Here is a 19,667-nt window from a genome sequence, read left to right as displayed (position 1 = left end):
GATCTCCTCCCATGGGCGGAATTCGCTCATAATAATGCTTGTCATTCCTCTACAGGAAGGTCTCCGTTCATGTCGGTGTATGGTCAGCATCCTCAAGCTTTTCCCCAAGACTTTGTGCTATCTGACGTCCCGGCTGCTGACGACTCCGCAGCCCATATGTCTGCTATTTGGGCTGCGACCAAGTTGAACCTAGAGAAGAGTGCTCTTGTTCATAAGACTTTCGCGGATCGTCGTCGAAGATCCTCTCCTCTCTACAAGGTGGGTGATAATGTCTGGCTCTCTTCCAGGAATATCCGGTTGAAGATACCATCTCCCAAGTTGGGTCCAAAATTCGTGGGACCATTTCCCATCTTGGAGATAATCAACCCTGTGGCTGTCAGACTCCAGCTTCCACCAGAGATGAGAATCCCCAACGTGTTCCACGTGTCTCTGGTGAAACCCGCCATCACCAACCGGTTCTCTGGCGGTCAGTCTCCTCCTCCTGCCATCTCAGTGGAGGGTCAACTCGAGTACGAGGTGGAGAAAATCCTAGACTCCAGAATCTCCAGAGGGTCCCTTCAGTACCTCATTCAGTGGAAGGGCTTTGGCCCTGAAGAATGCTCCTGGGAAGGACACCGTGATGTTCACGCTCCTCGTCTGGTGAGGGAGTTCCATTCCAAGTTTCCCCAGAAGCCAAGTCCTGGTGGTCCAGAGGCCCCCCGTGAGGGGGGGGGGTACTGTAACGATCGCCGCCCGGAGCAGGCCCAGGAGCTCCGGGCGGCGCGTCCATCTTCGCCGGCGTCGCTCCCAAAATGGCGGCGCCCATGGCCGCCACGTGGGTAGCGGCGCCGGGCGATGACGTCAGCGCGCCGACGTCGGCGCAAGAGCGTCAATGACGTCAGAATGGCGCCAAATTTGAAAATAAAAACTCCAACTAGACGCCAGAATGGCGCCCAAGAATAGGATTACTTTCCTGAAGCATATCCTGGGTTTCCTGTGTGCCTTATTGCCTAATATTGTTCCTGCCTTGTATCCTGACCCTTTGCCTGGACTTTGGACTTTGATTGTATTCTGCCTGCCTGTGAACTCTTGCCTGATCCTGACTATTCTCCGTTTAACCCTTTGGATACCGCGACCTTGTTCCCTCAAGAGGGCTTCCTCCTTGATCCAGACAACCTCCCTGGAGGGAGCTCCCGGCTCCCTGACACACAGCTGACTTGACTGCAGCTCTTTGTTAATGCAATCTTGTCTGGTTATGGAAATTAAATTGCATGTATGGGTTATCTTAGTTTTAAGCAACAACAAGGGACATAGACAGACAGGAGTCCAAACTCCTGGAGGAGCTCTGGTGCAGTTTGCTGACAGTGTGGGGTGGGGGCACAGGGAGAATCGTGTGCACACCATTTACAGAATTCTGCATGGAGCCAAAAGAGCATTGTAGCTGCACATCAGAGAGTGAAACTCCTTGAAGAAGCACATGGAAGAAGAGGCTGGGTGTAATGAAGAACTTTATGTTCTGTAGAAGGTATTATAATATCATCTACAGAACACTGAAAAGAAGATCAAATTGTAAGTTAAAAGGTTATTAGTCCCCAGGTGCCAGTCATTTTGCCTAGGATATACACCATATATTGGAACTGGGTGGTATAATAACTGAACAGGAAACATAGATGGCAATTTTATTTCAACCACCGTGTTGCTCCTAGGGGTAGAGTACAAGTATATAATACACAAGAGCCATGAATGTGCTGTAGACTATATTCTTATAAATGGTGCTTAGTAATTTCATCGGTTATAATTGGTGCTTAGTGAAGCAATTTGTGTCACATGACTCACTGAAACTTGTGTATTAGAATGAATAATAAACCCCACTGCTGTAAAATATGAGGATACTAGAAGTCACCTCAAAATTCCATGACCTGTATATGGTCAATATACATATATAGTATATGGTATAATATCCTTATATGTCACAATAGAGGGGTACATGGTTCACTATATAGTGAACCCAGTTTCAGGGTGGATTTTGAGATGTACATAGGACTGCTTCTGGCTCAAAGCTGAATATATACCTTTCTACTTAAAGGACAAGAAAGTCAAATTCACGCAGGGGTTGCCAATTTGTGAGGCACCACCAAACAAATATCACTTACTTTTTCCCAGATTGGTGTTCCTCCTATGTAAAAAAAACTCATCCTCCTGGGTTTGAGCTTGTTGTTCAAGGGATTTCTTGCACTGTGCTCAAGAACATTATGTTAATGGTGAAAAATGTACAATGCTGTGCATGTACTGGCCATGTGCAGTGTAGGAGATCCCTATGAACACGAAAGAATAGAAAGGACCATGAAGATGCATTCAGTGTTGGACTGGGACACCAGGGGCCCACCCAAAAACCTTTGATCAGGGGCCCACCAATTAATCTTAGACCAGGGGCCCACTCTCAGAACTATTATTCTTCCTCTTCTCACTCAACCTCTATTCTCCTAGTCTCTTTTCTTTACATACTATACTCTATTATTCTGTTTATTTAGCCTCTTTGTTCCCATAGAAATAGGGAATGGCCATGAAATAGGCCAAATGTCTAGCAACATGAGGGCCCACTGACATCTGGGCCCACAGGGACTTTTCCCGGTATCATGGTGGGCCAGTCCGACACTTGGTGCATTTTTTCACAGGGGAGAAGCACAGGCCAAGACAAAGTTTGTATTCACTGGGGGAGGATTCCCAAGTGAATTTGGCTTTCCTAAAACATTTCCATAATCATGGTGAATGGTGTCAGGTCAGGCATCAGGGGGAAAGACACAGCATTATAAATATGCAGTTTATTTTACAACAATGCTCACTTTGTTCTTATGTCATACATAATTTTACAGCTTGATAAATAGCCCCCCTTGTGTCTTATGCATGATGATTGTGTGCAAACAGCATGGGGAATTAACTGGGCTTAGGAATGTCTGCACATGCCCCAACACACCTTTTTTATATTATAGAGAAAAGGATGCATTTGTGTCTTCTTTTAAGAAAACTTACTGTGTATATAAGCATTGTATCAGTACAAAAAATCTTTAGAACTGTTTGTGTGTGAGAGCAACACAGAAAGTGCAGTAATCTCTGTGCGTATATAAACTGAAACTTGCCTTTAATTTTTGTTGTCACGCCAAGCGTGAAAGGGAAAGTGATAATTAATTGCAATGAATAAGTGCAGGTAACCCAGGAATTGTAATAGTCAGTTATTTTGGAGCTGCTGCAGAGATAATCTGGATATGAAGTGATCTTGGAGCATAATATTTTCTTTTTCATAATTAAATATAGCTGCCACCCTAGCCACAGGCCCTCTGGTGCTTTTATATAAATACGGCCCTGTTCCATCTCTTTCGCACTCCCTGCTCCATTGCTTTGGATGTTATCTGAGACATCCAGGTGACAATTCTACATATTTCTATGAAGCAGGTAAGTAAAGCTTCAGGGAAAATTAACAGAGGAGAAGGGCTTAAACAGGCCCATATTTGTGGCAAGGCTACAAAGACCCAGGCCTAGGGTGGCAAGTTATAAGGAGTGGCATGCCGCTCAGCCACTTGCTGAGGAGAACTGGGGACGTGCAGCTCCCCAGTGCTCCGATGTGCCTGCACTCGCTTGAGCGAGGGCTTAAATCCAGGAAACTCCCAACAAATATGGGGAGAGCTGACATATTTTAGCAGTTTAAAAAGTTTAAGAGGTGGTTTTTAGTAAGTTATAGAATGGCTAATTCTAAGCAACTTTTAAATTGGCCTTCATTTTTTCTTTTTTGTTCTGACTCTTTCCAGCTTTTAAATGGGGGTCACTGACCCCATCTAAAAACAAATGCTCTGTAAGACTGCAAATGTATCACTGTTGCTACTTTTTATTACTCATCTTTCTATTAGGGCCCTCTTCTATTCATATTACAGTCTCTTATTCAAATAAATGCATGGTTACTAGGGTAATTAGGAATGAAATGTCAAACAAGAGAGCTGCTGTATAAAAGCTAAATAAATTAAAAAAAAACAAATAATAGAAAATTAAAACCGATTGCAAATTGTCTCTGATTATCACTTTCTACATCATATGAAAAGTTAATTTAAAGGTGAACATCCCCATTATAGTTGGTTCTGAATTGTCCTGTCCCTAAACAGGAATGGTAACCAGTTTCCACCTACTTCCATATGTCAGATCAACAAAATTGTGGGTAGATGGGTAAATACTGTATATATACCTTAGAAAAACACAAAAGAAACACATCAGTGCATTGAAATGATTAAGGGCCCTTCAAGGAAAACACATTACAAGCAGAACAAATCGGTGAGACAAATGTGTGCCAGATCAGCAGGGACAGAACGGTTGTGCGCTAGAAGGAATTCAGGCCACTTCACGCACTATATGGACTTTCATTATAATAATAATTTAGCAATGTAGCCCAATTGAATTTATGGTGTTATACCTGTAGAAAACAGTAGAACTCTCTGTACATTATGGTACCCACTACATAAGTTGGACTCTTCAAAATGTAAAATATACCTTAAAGGGCCTTTTCGCCTTCCAAACACTTTTTTTCAGTTCAGTTGTTTTCATATTGTTCAACAGAAATAAAGACTTTTTTCAATTACCTTCCATTTTTTATCTTACTGCTGTTTCCCAAAAAAGGTTTTATTCTGGCAGCTCAGTGACTCGGATGTAGATTCTAAACTGTTACAATTTGCTCCATTAGTTGATACATTACTCAGCGGCATCTGTGGAATATTAGCAACTATTTTATCAATTCTAACAGCTGCCTTTAGGGACGAAGATAAGAAATGTATCAACTAACTGTATCATTCAGACCCCCACCTCCCAGAGTTACTTAGAAAGCCATAAGGTGAAAAATGAATTTTTAAACTTCAGTATTAGAAAAATGGTCACAAATAGAGAATAGAAAGTAGTTGAAAAAGGTATTTATTTCTGGTGAACAGTCTGAAACCAACTGAGTAAATGTGTTGGAAGATGAACAACCCCTTTAATGGTTATCAGTGTTTAATCCCTCTGCTGGTATCGGGTGATTCCGAATCTGCTAACAGGCTGTTGCACCAACTGAAAAGTTTGAGTAATAAAGCTTAAATGAACAGTTCAGTGTAAAAATAAAAATGGGGAAAATAGTTAGACTGAATGGTTAGCTAGCCAAAAATTTTATGAACAAAGACTAGAGTGAGTGGATGTCTAACATTATAGCCAGAACACTACTTCCTGCTTTTCAGCTCTCTAACTCTTAGTCAGCGACTTGAATGGGGGGCCACATGGGACATAACTGTTCAGTGAATTTGCAATTGATCCTTAGTATTCAGCTAAGATTCAAAACAGTTATGACTCATATGGCCCCCTCAAGTCACTGATTGTTTACTACTTGGTAATCAATCAGTGGAATGCAAGTAGTGTTCTGGCTATTATGTTAGACATCCAGTCACTCCAGCCTTTATACATTACATTTTTGGCTAACTTAATTAAAAACATTTTTTATTTAGCACAGACCAGTTTTTATTTTTATACTGAACACTTTCTTTAAAGACAAGCTACATTTTGCACTCCATATGTTTAAGAACTACAACTCCCATGATCAGTTACAGAGATTTGAAGCTGAAGAACATCTGAGGCTTCATTTATTAAACCCATGAGCATTTGCTACCATAGGAATTGTGCAGCCATGGCCTTGCACCTTGCCCTGCTGCTCCATTCTCTCTTTCTCTTCCCCTCTGCAGACATATTATTATATTTTCCTTATTTATTCATTTAAGAGTCACACTAGAAATAAATGTAACCAATCACTGAAACTGTCATGTTTCCCTATACAGAAGCTCTTTTACCATTTGCTAATACCGGGTATCTAAATCTGCAGTTGCCATTTTTAGAGATGTAACCAGCATGCATTGCAGGAGCACAGAGGGCACTGTGTTACGTGCCAAGCATAGGGCTGCCATTCCTGCCATGGAAGAGCTATACACAGTGCAAACACAAGGAGCATGCTGCAGTTGCTCTTCATAGCAAAGTCCTACTAAGTAACTCAGTTTCCATAGAAAGGTATCATTCCATTGCTGGGATTTTATGGTCCTTTAAATACCAGTCACCTTGTTTATTATTATTCTATGTCACTATCCTCTTCTGGGTCCAGTTACACTTAGGAACTGCTTTTACCTTCTAAGGAACGAAAAAGAAACATAATGAAAGCCTGTTATAAAACATGCACGCAATGGGTGCATAATTCCTTTACATATTTATATATACAGTTTATTAGGCTTGCAAGACACATTTATAGATCCTTGTTTTCTCCCTCGGGTTAACTAGCAACAAGAGGAGCCAGTTACCAACTTCTCGTGACATCTGTTGTACTTTGGTCTATTTCTCTGACAGTCAGTGATGCTGGGAGATCCAATGTCCCACTCAGCACCCTAGTTCTCTACAGAAGTCGTCAGAGAAAAAAAACTATTTCCACAAGGAAAACAATTCACCAATGAGAATTCGACTGACCATTATCTTAATTATAGATGCAAGATAATTCACTACTGAGAATACTGATTATCTGCACTATGCCAGTTATCTTAAATACTAAGATTATTATGTCATTTTGGCTTCATTTATATTGCGCTGTAATTAAACATGGGGATAAAGGATACACTTGTTCAGTGCTAGGCTTTGTAGTTCAGCAACAACTGGAGTAAAGTGTGGTGAGCAGTTTAGTGTCCCTTTAAAGGAGTTGTTCACTTTCCAAACACTTTTTTTTCAGTTCAATTGTTTTCAGATTTTTCCCGAGAAAAAAAATACTTTTTTCCATTTCTTACCATTTATTCAAAATCTACGTTTAAAGTTGAATGTCCCTGTCTGGTGTTTCAATCTGGTGCCTCTGTGGCTTTGCAACATTTAGTTGATACATTTCTCAGAAGCATCTCTGGAGTATTTGCAACTAATGTATCAATTCTAACAGTTGCCTGTAATGAAACTCGGGGATGCTCAGCGGGGACAAAAATAAGATATGTAGCAACTAAATATATCAATTTAGAACAGTTTACAGGGTCAGCGACCCCCTCCACCGAGCTGCTTTAGAAGGTGAAAAATTACACTTTGCACTTCAATATTAGAAAACATAGAAAATAGAAAGTAATTGGAAAAAGTAACTATTGTTATTGCCAGCCAGAGAAACCGTACAGCACTTGTCCTGTAGTAATCTATAGGGAGATTACTAGGCAGTTTGGGGTTCTCTATACTAAAATCAAATATCAGGAAGGCAGGGACGGTGCAGTGTACATGTAAGAGGGATCTCCAATAAGAATCCAGGACTGCAGCATGCCAGTCACCTTGCTACTATTTAACATAGGGAGAGTACTGAGCAGTTGTAGCTTGACGATATTATTTTAAACTCAGACAGCAGAAGAGACGTTATAATGTAGTTTAGATATTTGTTGATACAAACGGGCTTAATGACTTTACTGTTTTAAATAATGTTTCCATGATGCTGCTGGACAACCACTATCATAATCCTGTAACACATATTTAATAAGTATAAGTACTACACGTTGGGAGTTGTAGTCTAGCTCAATTGATTAACACTGTTATGAAAGATTTACACCCCCTTTAAAACTTGACTCAATCACAAACTGTTTCTTATCTGACTCCCTCCATTTCCCTATACCCCCTCACCCCTGCATCATTGGCCTCATTTCCACTGCATTTTTTATTTTACGGTAAAACATTGAATGCTTTGTGTCCGTGACCAAAAGTTCAAGGGCCTGGTTACTATAACTGCAACCCTCATAGCTGCACCCTTGGGAGGCATACCAGTTATGTGAACAGCTTTAACTAAAAGGTTGACAAGAAAAGCAGGAGAGTAGCTAGATCTTTCAGTGATGAAGTTATGAGACAAATGAAGGAAAGTAACAAGAAAGTCTAAATTGTTTAAAGAATTTGTACGTGACCTAACATTAACTACTTCCCCTTTGCTTTCAAATTGTTCACTTCTACCTCATTTATATTTCACTCTGACATTTTTATTAACAAGTCCCATCTCTGTTCCCATTTATTTGTAGAGCATGCTGAAATAAGCAATTCCCTAAACTTCAACAAGTTCTCTTGATTTGTCAGCAAGTGTCAGACTCGTGAGGATGCAATACACAGTGCAGAAGTCGTGCATATCTAAATACAGAGTATATGTGAGATGTTGCAAGAAAACCTAGGTAGAGTTACAACCCGGATTTACATTGAATTAAGTCAGTTGAGTACAGGCTTTGCAATACATCAAACTGCTCAAAGGGTTAATACTTGAAACAGATCTGCTTGAGTTGCTGTAGGACTGAGAGATACACTCTGCTTGGATACGGAATTGCCTAATCTTAATTATTCATACTCTGATGGCAGTCAGCACTATTCCCCCTGCAGAACTTTGTCTATATATGATGGAATACAAATGTGCGCTCTCAATAACAATAAAAATACAAACTATTCACGAAACGAAATTTACGAAAAAGCAAAACTGGACTCTCTGTCTATTTATCTGTCATATATCCATCTATGTGCTAACTATTTGTAATCTATCGATCATCAATCTCTATATTGTCTATCTATCATCTATATATCTGTCATCTATCCATTTATTTTGTATCTATCTACATATCTTTAATCTATCTATCATCAATTATTTTGTCTATCTATAATTTATCTATCTATACTCTATCTATACTATCTATCTATCTATCTATCTATCTATCTATCTATCTATCTATCTATCTATCTATCCATCTAGCTGTCATCTATCCATCTATGCTTTATCTATCTATCATCTCTCTTTCTCTCTCTCTCTCTCTCTCTCTCTCTCTCTCTCTCTCTCTCTCTTTATCTCTCTCTCTATCTGGCATCTATTATCTAGCTGTTATCTATCTATCACCTATATATCTGTTATCTATGTGTGTATGTATGTATGTATTTATTATCTATCTACCTTTTATCTATCAATCTATTTATTATTTTATTAGCTATAAATCTATCTGTCTTTTATCTATCAATCTCTACAATTCACATTTATTTTTTTCTATCAATATCTGAGTTACTGACAACAACAAAATTAGGAAAATACATTTTAATAACAATGTAACAATATTGTAAGCTCTATGATTTCCTTTATAATTACATAAAGAATGCATAGTGTAAATTTGCACATGGGCAGTAACTTGGTAACCAATCAGATTGCTGCATTCATTGTTCTACTTGCAGCTGGCTTTAAAAAGCTAATAACTGATTGGTTGCTATAGGTAACTGCCCAAGGGCAAATTTGCCCAGTGTTGATAAATTAGCCCCACTGTGTTGTGTTGAAGCTGTGTACAATGACAATTAAAAAGCATGTCTCTTGCTCCATCCTTAATTTTGCAATTAATCATAATGATAAGATATATATATATATATATATATATATATATATATATATATATAATTTCTACACTCAGGTTGGTAGAAGAAATATGCATCAAATGCTAAGTACACCCTCACTGAAAAGCAGGGCATTTGAATTCTTTTCAGAAAACCATGCTACAGGTAGAGATGTGTCATTCTGACATTCCAAATGTACTACTTTAACTTCACTGATTTAAGAAACCTACTAAATTTTTAGGGCTTTACACTCGCTGTTTCCAACTACCCCTTTCTCCATTGATGGCCCCAATAATATAATACTGAATGTAATTATATATTGGAATTGTAGAAGCCCTCCATAAGGCTTGACAATGACTTGTGCGGAATGTATACAGATAATACAGGTCTTAGGGTAACATGTGAACTTACCTGCAGTTCGCACCAAGCTACTTCCACTGTTGTTTCTGTATCTAAACCCTTGTAAACCGTTTTAAAGGAACCTCTTCCGATCTCAATGTTAAATTTCAAGTATCTCCCATCTGGAGAGGTGGCCACAGCCTTGGTCTCATTCTCCTCAATTTCTTCCAGCTCTCGTCTGTTTTCCGCCAATGCAGGTTTGGGGGCAGGTGTAGAAGGCTCTTTAGTGCTTGAAGCTTCATCTTCAGACTCTGAGCTGTCCACGGTTTTGGACAGTTCCCCGGCGGGTGGCAATGAATCTGGCTGTACAATGGCACTGGGGCAGCAGGTTGTATTAGGGGACATTTCCGGAATTGGGACCACTTTTTCTTCCAAGGGCGTGGGCTCTTCAGGGGACCAAGCAGAGAAAGATGTCCCAGGTGGGTCATAGCCCAAGAGTTCCAACTGAGCTGAACTTCTCCTGTTGAACTGATACGAGTTTCTCCTGGGTTCCTTTCCTGACAACCGCCGTCTCCTCAGTGCAGCCAAGGTAGAAAGTTCTGCAGGATCTTCTGGCAGGAAGGCGATTCCACAGCCTGCAAGGTCTGCTTCTGTCTGAGACATGGTCTGGACAACAGGGACACTAACAGTGAACATCTCCTAAAAGTCCTTAAATAGATCAAAACAGATCCTAGTGGGGGGAATGATCATCAGCCATGCCTAGCAATGTCCCCAAGTACCAGGGATGGAGACAACCTCCTGCAGTATGTCCTTGGCTCTCCCTAATTGGCAGCAACAGGTCCAAACCACTTGCTCAATGTCACTTTTATAAAGACAGAAGGTACAATTATCCCAAAATAAAGACACTCAGCTTAAAAAAAATGTATATAGGTGTCAGTGCTCCCCTAGTAGAAAGGAGGATGGTTCTGCTCCAGGGAAATGAGTCCTTTCCCCGATCCTGTTTCTCAAGTCACTGACAGCTCCAGCCGGTGTGAGAGAGAGTAAATGTGATCCCCGCGTTCATGTGACCACAGCGTGTGTGTGTGTGTATATACATCAGCCCACAGAGCCGTGGCACTCACTCCTAGGCACACCCCTCCCCCACAGGCTCCTCCCCCTCCTCCTTCCATCTGCAACAGCAACAAGCAAATGTCCTGTCACGTCTAACACAACCATACCTCTCACAGCCTGAGGTACCTGTCCTTTTATCTCTTCATAGTGTACCTGTCATTTGTAGGAACGCTTCACAGGCTGCCTGCAGATATTCTCATATTTCTCACTCCTACAACATTCATGTTCTATCATTATGTGTGAGTCTTGGAAGCTGCCTATTATTTATCCATAGAAAGAGAAATCAAAAGGGTCAGCCCCAATGTTCCCTTAAGATCCTTCTCTGTTATGTGTGTAAAAAATGACTTTGTGCAGACATTTTAAACTTGTGCGCGCAGTTTTTAAAAACTATGTGCTCAGGTCAGAATGAATAGAACATTTTTCATACAAAATTCTTTAAATGTACCACGATTTGTTGTGGCCTCAAAATCTGTGTGCGTGCGCACAATCGCACAACTTATTGGAAACATAGGCCATCCCATAAGCACTTGGGCTCTGCGGTAAGCTCCCCTCTTTTCAGCCGCTCCCTAAAAGTGCCCATAGATGTTAACATTTTTTTGACCAATTTTCATGCGATCTGACAAACCCATCAAATTATTGTGAGGCAGTAACGTAACTAGAGGGGGACGGGCCCTGGCGCGTGACGTGCAGCCGCCCCCCTCCGCATGCTATTTTCTCCGCCCACAATCAGCAGCAGCGTCAGTGGCGCATGAGCTGCCGCGGGGCCCTGGCCCAATCGCACCCCCAGCTCCCCCGGTAGTTACGCCACTGTTGTGAGGTAGGTTTAGTGGGCACCGAACGACCATGCATCTAACAATTTTCATCCGACATCAAAGAGAAAATTGATGTCAAGTAAGAACATTTTCATTGGTCACAGTGAAATGTATCCATTGTCAACTGCTTGCAGGACCAAGCAGGCAGCTACACAGTTTCCTAGCTTCAGGGGCGTAACTACAGAGGAAGCAGACCCTGCGGCTGCAGGGGGCCCAGGAGGTATAGGGGGCCCCATGAGGCTCAAATTCATACACAATTTCAATACATTTTGGTAAAACAGGACAACCTCTGGATATGTTTGGGGACCTAAACATCTAGTTACGCCACTGCCTAGCTTCAACCACACGATATCATTTGAAATGGTCATTTTTGTTGATGGACAATTCTTACATTTAAACGATCTTTTCAGATCCTACGATAACAAAGAGATCTTTTAAAAATCTTAACATCTATGGCCTCTTTTACTTGCACATCTGAACAGAGTCGGATCGGGCCCGCCACCCCAGACCCGCTCCTGCTCTCTCTCTTCTGCAGCGCCAGAAAACATGTGCATGGGGTTGAGAATCGGCTGCACAAAGAAATTTGTGGCTACACTGAATCTGAATGACTAGCAAGTTTAGGAACAGGTGAGAGGCGGTAGCTAACCCCAACACCCATCCAGTTCTGGACTGGGAGTCAAAATAGGCCCTGCCATTTCAATTACATAGAGGCCCAGACAGCCCTCAACCAGCCCAGCATCGCACAGCAGCCCCTCTGGCATTTGCCAGAACCCACAGATTGGCAGTCCGGGCCTGCACCCATCTAGGGTTGCCACCTTTTCTGGAAAAAAATACTGGCCTTCCTATATATTTATCTTTTTTCCCTATTAATAACATTGGGATCAACCATAATTTTTACCGGCCAGGCCAGTAAAATACCGTCCAGATGGCAACCCTACACCCATCCCTCTTGGTAAAAACAGCTCTAGATTCAGGAGGCTAGCCCAGTAACATAACTAGGCTTGTGCAGGCCCAGGTGAAGGTTTTCATTCAGCCCCTCTGACTTTGTGGACTGGTTCACTCCAGCCGAACCCCTTCACCCTCCAGATGGCTCCCACCAAACCCCTCTACGCACGCATCAGTGAATTCCTTACTCTTCCCTTCATGATTATGTCACCTCCGTGTCTGTGAGGGACCTGGATGCACTTGCACCCCCAGTAGTCACACCACTGGGCTAGCCAGACGTCTCCATTTCAGAGCGATATGTGCACAGTCTTCAAAAGGACAACACAGTGTGCAAAGTGCAAAAAAATAGCCAATTGTGTTGTGCAACATAAATTTCACCTTATGTGTTTTGTTGTGATGAATCACGTTTACTGTTTTTGGATTCTGCTGAAAACTAACCCCTTTCTCCCCAATTTTTTAAATAAATAGCATCACCTGCAAACAAAAATATTATTATCTGGAATTTTAGTTCCAGAGCATTAAAATCACATAACTCTCAGTCGGATCAAATGTAAAACCCTCGGATTTGGCTAAATGCTAAACTGAATCTGTGGCATGCCTAGAGTTTAGTTATGTGATCCCTACATTTAAAATATATTTATATTGAACAAAGTACCCACTATTGTAAAATATAAGGATATTATAAGTTACTATGGAGTTCCATGACCATATAAAAGCACGGAGACGAGGGCAGAGTACTTTTACACAGGTAATGGAACTCTGAGGTGACTTCTAATCTTATATTTTGCAACAGATGGTACTTTATATATTATAATACACAAGTTTCAGTGTGACAAAAATGACATCACTAAGCTCCGATTATACCCGATGACATCACTAAGCACCATTTATAAGGATATAATTTACAGGATATTCATGGCTCTTGTGTATTAGAAAATATATAAATATATGCATGCATTCTTCAGTGTTCTATATACACACACTCACATACACACACACACACCTATTTGTATTTATACTGGATCGTCCGGTCCCTCTGGGTTACCTGCAGGTCACCAGCAGGCACAAGACTAACCTGAGTCTCTGCAGTTTTATCTGAAATGTGAATTGGTACCAACTATGCTGAAGCCTGGTGCCTCCACCTAGTGGAATCAGGGTGAAAACTAACAACATCATAAAAACCATAGACAGACACAAATATAGAAACAAAACAGTACTTCTTCATCTGTTGGTAAAGTAAAATATGGTACATTCAGCATTCCATATAAAGTGAGTTTAAAGGCTGGGGTACCAATTCCACAGGCACCAGCTGCCACTCTAATATAAGGTGAGAGATACAATGTAACTGCACTGCAGGCTCAGAATGGCACAAGACTAATTTTGTACCTTGAGGGTCACTGAGCATGAGCGTGTGCATTAGATTCAGAATGCCCCTGCCCCCAAGAGTGATGGCTGTGTTGTCAGCATAATCGGGGTCCTTGCAGTCCAGAAATGAAGTTTTCGAGTGGATTTGCAAAATACTTGATTCTGTACTTTAAATCTTAGGCAATATCTCTGCCACTGGAGCTGCACTTTCCTAGAAGGCATCAGTCAGGCAGTCTGACTGAGACCTGTGGCATGCTCTGTGGATTGAGAGTTAGTGCTTGATTTTAGAGTAGCAGATTCCACATGCCCCCCATCTGCCATTTAAATTCAGTGTCATTTACAGGTGCAAGTCAGGAGGCACAGCCCAAATTGGGTCTTGTCCTTACCGCATGCACTTGTGCCCCCAGGGCAGGTAAATAGTCTTTTGGGGTGGATAGACCCCATAACAGTAAAAGTCTGTGTAACATTACTTCAGTTACATCTCAATGCTCGACTCCTTCCAGTTCTCACATTCAAATACTAGCTCCTTTGGACTTCAGTGACACTGATCTTCTCTGTGCAGCTGGTTTATACTGTAACTTTAGGGTGAAGCTATTGCTTGAATAACTTTTTTTCTCTCTTCGTAGGGTCTTTAAACTTTTCTGGGTGATCTCCTTGATGGACTCTACACATCTCTACTCAGCTCTGGCTCTCTCATCTGCCTAACCACATTCATTGAGTGGCGGGCTTCTATCATCTAGGCTAGTTTTAGGGTCCAATGCCTCCTGTTCTACTCTTACCAGAGAGTGGTAACCTGTAAACAACATGATGAGTCAGGACTATCTGGCAACTCGGATTGCGGGCTGGCCACCAAAGTGGCAGAGTAGTTCTACCAAGTGTCATGCATTTAACTTGACAGTCAAGGATTTTAGCCTTATTTCAAGCTCTTGCTCTGTAAGACGTAAGTGTCACACAATATCGGACCTCTGATTTGTCTACAGTTATACAGATATGTTTGTTACATTGTTGATATTTTCTTTTCTGCCCGTATCTGCTCTGTTACATGGCCCATGGATTTGAAGTCAACACTTCCTCACTTTTTACATGCCCTGCAACCCTACACCACTTCCACTTCCTCATGGTGACAGAAACACCTATCATGTTGGTTGGGCTTGCTGGACCAGCGACTTAGCCTGACCCACCTATTGCCTTCCTGTAATTGGTTCACCTCTGTACTGGGGTACTGCCCTGTCCCCAGTACTGCTGGTTAGGTGTGAGAGCAATCATTGCCACCATACATATTTTGTACGAAAATACCCCCTTTACGCTTGGGGCACAATATATGTGTGCAGTATGCTTACCAGCTCTGCATTTGCATCATTGCTAACTAGCAAGTACACACTGGCAGCATTTTCTGTACACTATGAGCCTTCTTTACCCTAGCAGAGAGGTATGCACATAACCAGTGTAGCCTTCTCCACACTACCAAAAATACAAAGACTGGCTGCTTCAATGCAAAAACTGCTGTTTTTAACCTGTTTTAGTTTTCAAGGCATAATTATCTCTTGCTAACAGCTTGCTTATTGAGCAGGTTCGCACTTACAGCAGTGATAAGATTTCAGGATTCTCACCCTTCAAATGCAACGCAGTTATGGATTTAGAAAACAACAATGTTGTTTATGGCTTGTTTCTGTTGCTGAATTGGAGCTATTGTTCCACCAGATAGAGGCACACATTTTATTAAACTCCATATAGAACTTACTCATCAGAACATGTCTGCATTGGCCCCAGTAACATTTTTTCTTCAATCTTATGTTGTGGTAAAAAGAATAGTAAGTATGTAACAAAAGATGCAATTTTTGTCAAGGACTAAGCGTAAGCAACCAGTCAGATGTTTTCTTTTAAATGGCAGTCCAGTAGATGCTATCTGGGGTTACACTACCTTTGGGAATGTAATAGACGTTGCAAACTGAAAATGCAGAAACAAAATGAACAAACAAATGTTACATATGAACAGGAAGCAAAGTTATTTTAAACTGGCACAATGTTATCTTTGAATTGTTATAATGTTGGAAAATGTAAAGTCGATATAAGAAAGTCTTTTGTGGATGTTAACTAGTTTGTTTCGGACATGGTGGGAAGAAAACATGTCAGTGGTGACGTGAATTTCAAATGCTTTTTGGATTTTTTGCACCATGTATTTATGCCTATGATTACGTGTGGAATCACACGAAACGCGTTAGGAAAAATGTCTGCACAATAAAGCTACTTTTAATTTTCCCGCTGCCTGGATGCCCGTAGAGTGCGCGTCATTTCTCAAGTGAATTGGTTGGAGACAACCAGTAAGTCTCCTATATTAATAGAAATATGAACTAACAACAAGATGACAATACCATTTTTTTTAAAACATTTTTCTATATATTTTTTCTATTTATCTTTTTAGACCCCATACAGAATATGTAATGCAGGTTTTTACTTTCCTTCTCATAAAGCGTGTAATGCAATTAGAGACAGTAGTAAAAAGAGGGGTGACTAATTCACTTATGATCCTCTGGATCAGATAGAAGTTAAATAGGAATTATATGTGCCGATGGACTAAGCTTGATGGGCATGCCTGCTGCATAAGATTAAGTGAAATGCCAGTGCAAAGGAGTAATATCCAATTTAGTCAGGAAATGATCCCATTCTGTCAGACAAAGGTCGGAACCATAATAAAAAAATCACAGACATAATATTGGGAATTGAATGCAGAATTGCTATTGAGTTCCATTCAGTGCAATTTATAGGTATAGTAATTCAGTATAGGGGTCATTTACTGATGGTGGGGCAGGGAGCAAAGAGCAAAAACAGGTGCAAGACAACATGTTGTCTCAAGTTACACCCTACCCTGACATTAGTGCCTCTGCCCTCTGTTCAACAGCCTTGTATTCATGAGGAGGGAAGGCAATGGCATATGTCTTCCTGCCCCTTGCCCTTCATTCAGATGCCTATGTTAGGGAGCACCCTAGACAGGCAGTAAAGTCAGGGCTGCCTTGCACTCAGTGTGTTCTGCACCTTGTGTCGGATGAACACAGAGTAGCCCTTAGACCTCTGGGTCCTTTCGACTGGCCCCCCTTGCAAGTGCAATCCCCCTGTTTGCTGGAGCACTGGGGATTACACGTACAGGAGTACGCATCCTCAGTGCTCCTTTGGGTGTGGCTGGGCGTCATGATGACCCTAAAAAGTTGCCGCCCTAGGCCTGGACCTTTGTGGCCTTGCCACAAATCCAGGCCTGAGAGCAGCAATAACCCAGTTGCGAGTGCTTCTTGAACTAAGGAGTGCAATTATTCCCTGCTTAGTGCTCTAGCAATTGCACTTAGAGTCATTTCAAATATTATAAATATTATTTCATACATTATTCATTATATAATGAATATATTATTATTATATTATATACTATTATATTATTATTATTATATTTGTATATATTATACATATTTATTATGAATAAATAACTTTTTCTCTCAGCATTAGAAAACAGGACACTAGGATCCCATCTCATCAGTTCACTAACAAGAAAAGCAAGTGCATCTCTCCCCTGCAAGTAAAGGTGAAGTGCACACATGTGGCTGTTACAGCCGTCCTGATAGCTACTGAGCTTTGTGTTCCGTACAAAATACTGTGAGACTATCGTCATAACATGTTAATGCCAGCTCATCTCTAATTAACGACTGGAGTAAAAAAGAGCAAATAAACACAAATAGAAAGATTTACAGCACAGAACTACAGTACATGACGATAGAATAATGTCAAGGACACACTGGGTTAGTCAGAGGCTCGGCACAACTTCCTACTTATTATTGGCTCTCCAACACCAGCAGGAAATACTTTTTCCTGTACCCAAATGTTGACTTATTAGCACATTAAAGTAAGAGTCAAAGAACATTCCACTGCATATACATTCATAAGACTAGGCATACTGGGGTGAATAAGCATGCTAAGTGCTTAATAAATGAGTTGTGGGAGAAATTAAAGCAGAACCAAAATAACTATTTGTTAGGCAACCCCCCTCTTACCCATTCACTTTAATTCCAAATGTCCTACCATCTTGAAGTTGTTACTGCTGTCAGCTCCCAGACATCCCCTGTATTCATTATACAAGCCTGGGTGCATGCCAATAGACTTCCTTAGTTTTATACAGCACATGCTGCTACCCAGGGCGACCCCCAGGATACTTAAGAACACACTTCAACTAGTGCACTGAATGCATTTTTAGCACATTAGTGATTGAAGTCAATTACATGGATTTATGTGCAATATACATCCATGGAAAAGTGGAATAACGACCCTTAGCACCCCAGCCAAGTATGACTCCTGAAAGCATATGCCCAACAGCATACACTATGTGCAGCTTTGTATTGCTGGAGACTTAGAAATTTGTAATTATATTACATGTTTACTGATTTTATTTTGGTCCATGCCCCACCAGTTATAGCAAAGAAACCTGAAACAATATCTGAGAAAACATGCAGGGTCACACAATCAAAGAACACGGACATAAGGTAGCCTTTCCGAAATTCTGCTTTTTTAAATTCTAAACCAAACAAAGAGTTAACATTGCAGGTAGAATGGGCAACTGCAATATAGCCAGCTCTTCCTCTGTAGTGGGATGCACAGGGCTACATAATTTTACCCCTACAGTGCTTATTTAAAGTTAGACATTATAGGTATTGCATTTATTGCATCTCTTTTCTTTGTGCAACAACACAAGTGGGAAAGTAACAGCAGTAGCTAACAGGTATAGAGATGAGGAGGTCCATTCAGCCTCACCAGCATATAAGCAGGCTTCATACAATGTGCTGACTTCAGAGTTTAAGAAACACTAGTTATTTTTACAATAGGTATCCCAAACCCAGAACAAACCACAAGGCCCCGGTCACTGCTCAATCTTCCGCCTTTAATAGCCCTCCGCTACTTGGGGCCGCCCAGGAGAACAGGAAGAGTGGTCGAGGGACAGGCCGAGTCAATACCAAACAGGAGCAGGCAGTACAGATACAGCAGACGGAAGAGTAGTTGGGGTCACAGGCCAGGTCAAAACACACCGATATCGAAGTACAGAGCGGGATCAAAAAGAATAGTCAAAGTACAAGGTCAAAACATGACTTAAACTATTTGGAACAGCACCCAGGAACTGGCAAACAGAACCTATATTGGGCAATGATTTAGTGCAGGGCAGAGGCCTTTATAGGCAGCCTAATGGCTTATACTGATCACATGGGACCAGAAGGGGGCAAATACTGTAGATAACAGCTGAACCAAGCCATGCCTATTTGCAATTACTGGTTTAGCAATTGGAGTGAACCAGGGCCATAGCTGTCTACTCACATAGGGGCAGATTTACTAAGCCCCGAATTTGAGCTAGTGTCCGCTTTGCTCACATCGCAACACTTCGACAGATTCACCAGGACAACCTAATTCACTAAAATACGAAGTTGCGTCCAGGGCACCGAATGCTGGCGAAGTAGTGCCAGTGTTACTGCGGCATGCGAAGCAAATTTGCGCTAGCATTGCCTAATTTGCATACAGCGGGAAGTTAAAGTTCAATACATTACACTACACAAGCCCGGGACAACTTAATAAAATAAAGTTATTATATTGCCCTACACATGAGCCCAGTGTATAGTTTATGTGCCATATGTTAGGAAATGTGTGTGGGGGGGGGGAAGCCGGGTACACCAGAAAAAGTTTATGATCTTTTGCAGC

The 19,667-nt window shown here is 41.3% G+C and overlaps 1 protein-coding gene across 2 annotated transcripts in view; it reads right to left on the bottom strand.

Annotated features, from left to right (window-relative positions):
- Positions 1 to 10,827, bottom strand: part of wnk4.L (WNK lysine deficient protein kinase 4 L homeolog) — a 123,006-nt gene extending 112,179 nt beyond the window's left edge. Inside the window, exon 1 of one of the 2 annotated variants that reach the window (XM_018235150.2) lies at positions 9,787 to 10,827. In XM_018235150.2, the coding sequence (XP_018090639.1) occupies positions 9,787 to 10,410 (624 nt within the window). In that variant the 5' untranslated portion in view covers positions 10,411 to 10,827. The remainder of the gene's footprint in view (positions 1 to 9,786) is intronic. The other variant, XM_018235149.2, reaches the window with a different exon arrangement.
- Positions 10,828 to 19,667: the final 8,840 nt, after the last annotated feature.

The sequence above is a fragment of the Xenopus laevis genome, chromosome 9_10L (genome assembly GCF_017654675.1).
Source record: "Xenopus laevis strain J_2021 chromosome 9_10L, Xenopus_laevis_v10.1, whole genome shotgun sequence".
Lineage (NCBI taxonomy): Eukaryota > Metazoa > Chordata > Amphibia > Anura > Pipidae > Xenopus > Xenopus laevis.
Note: the sequence above shows the minus strand (reverse complement) of the source record. Positions and strands in the feature narration are given on the sequence as shown.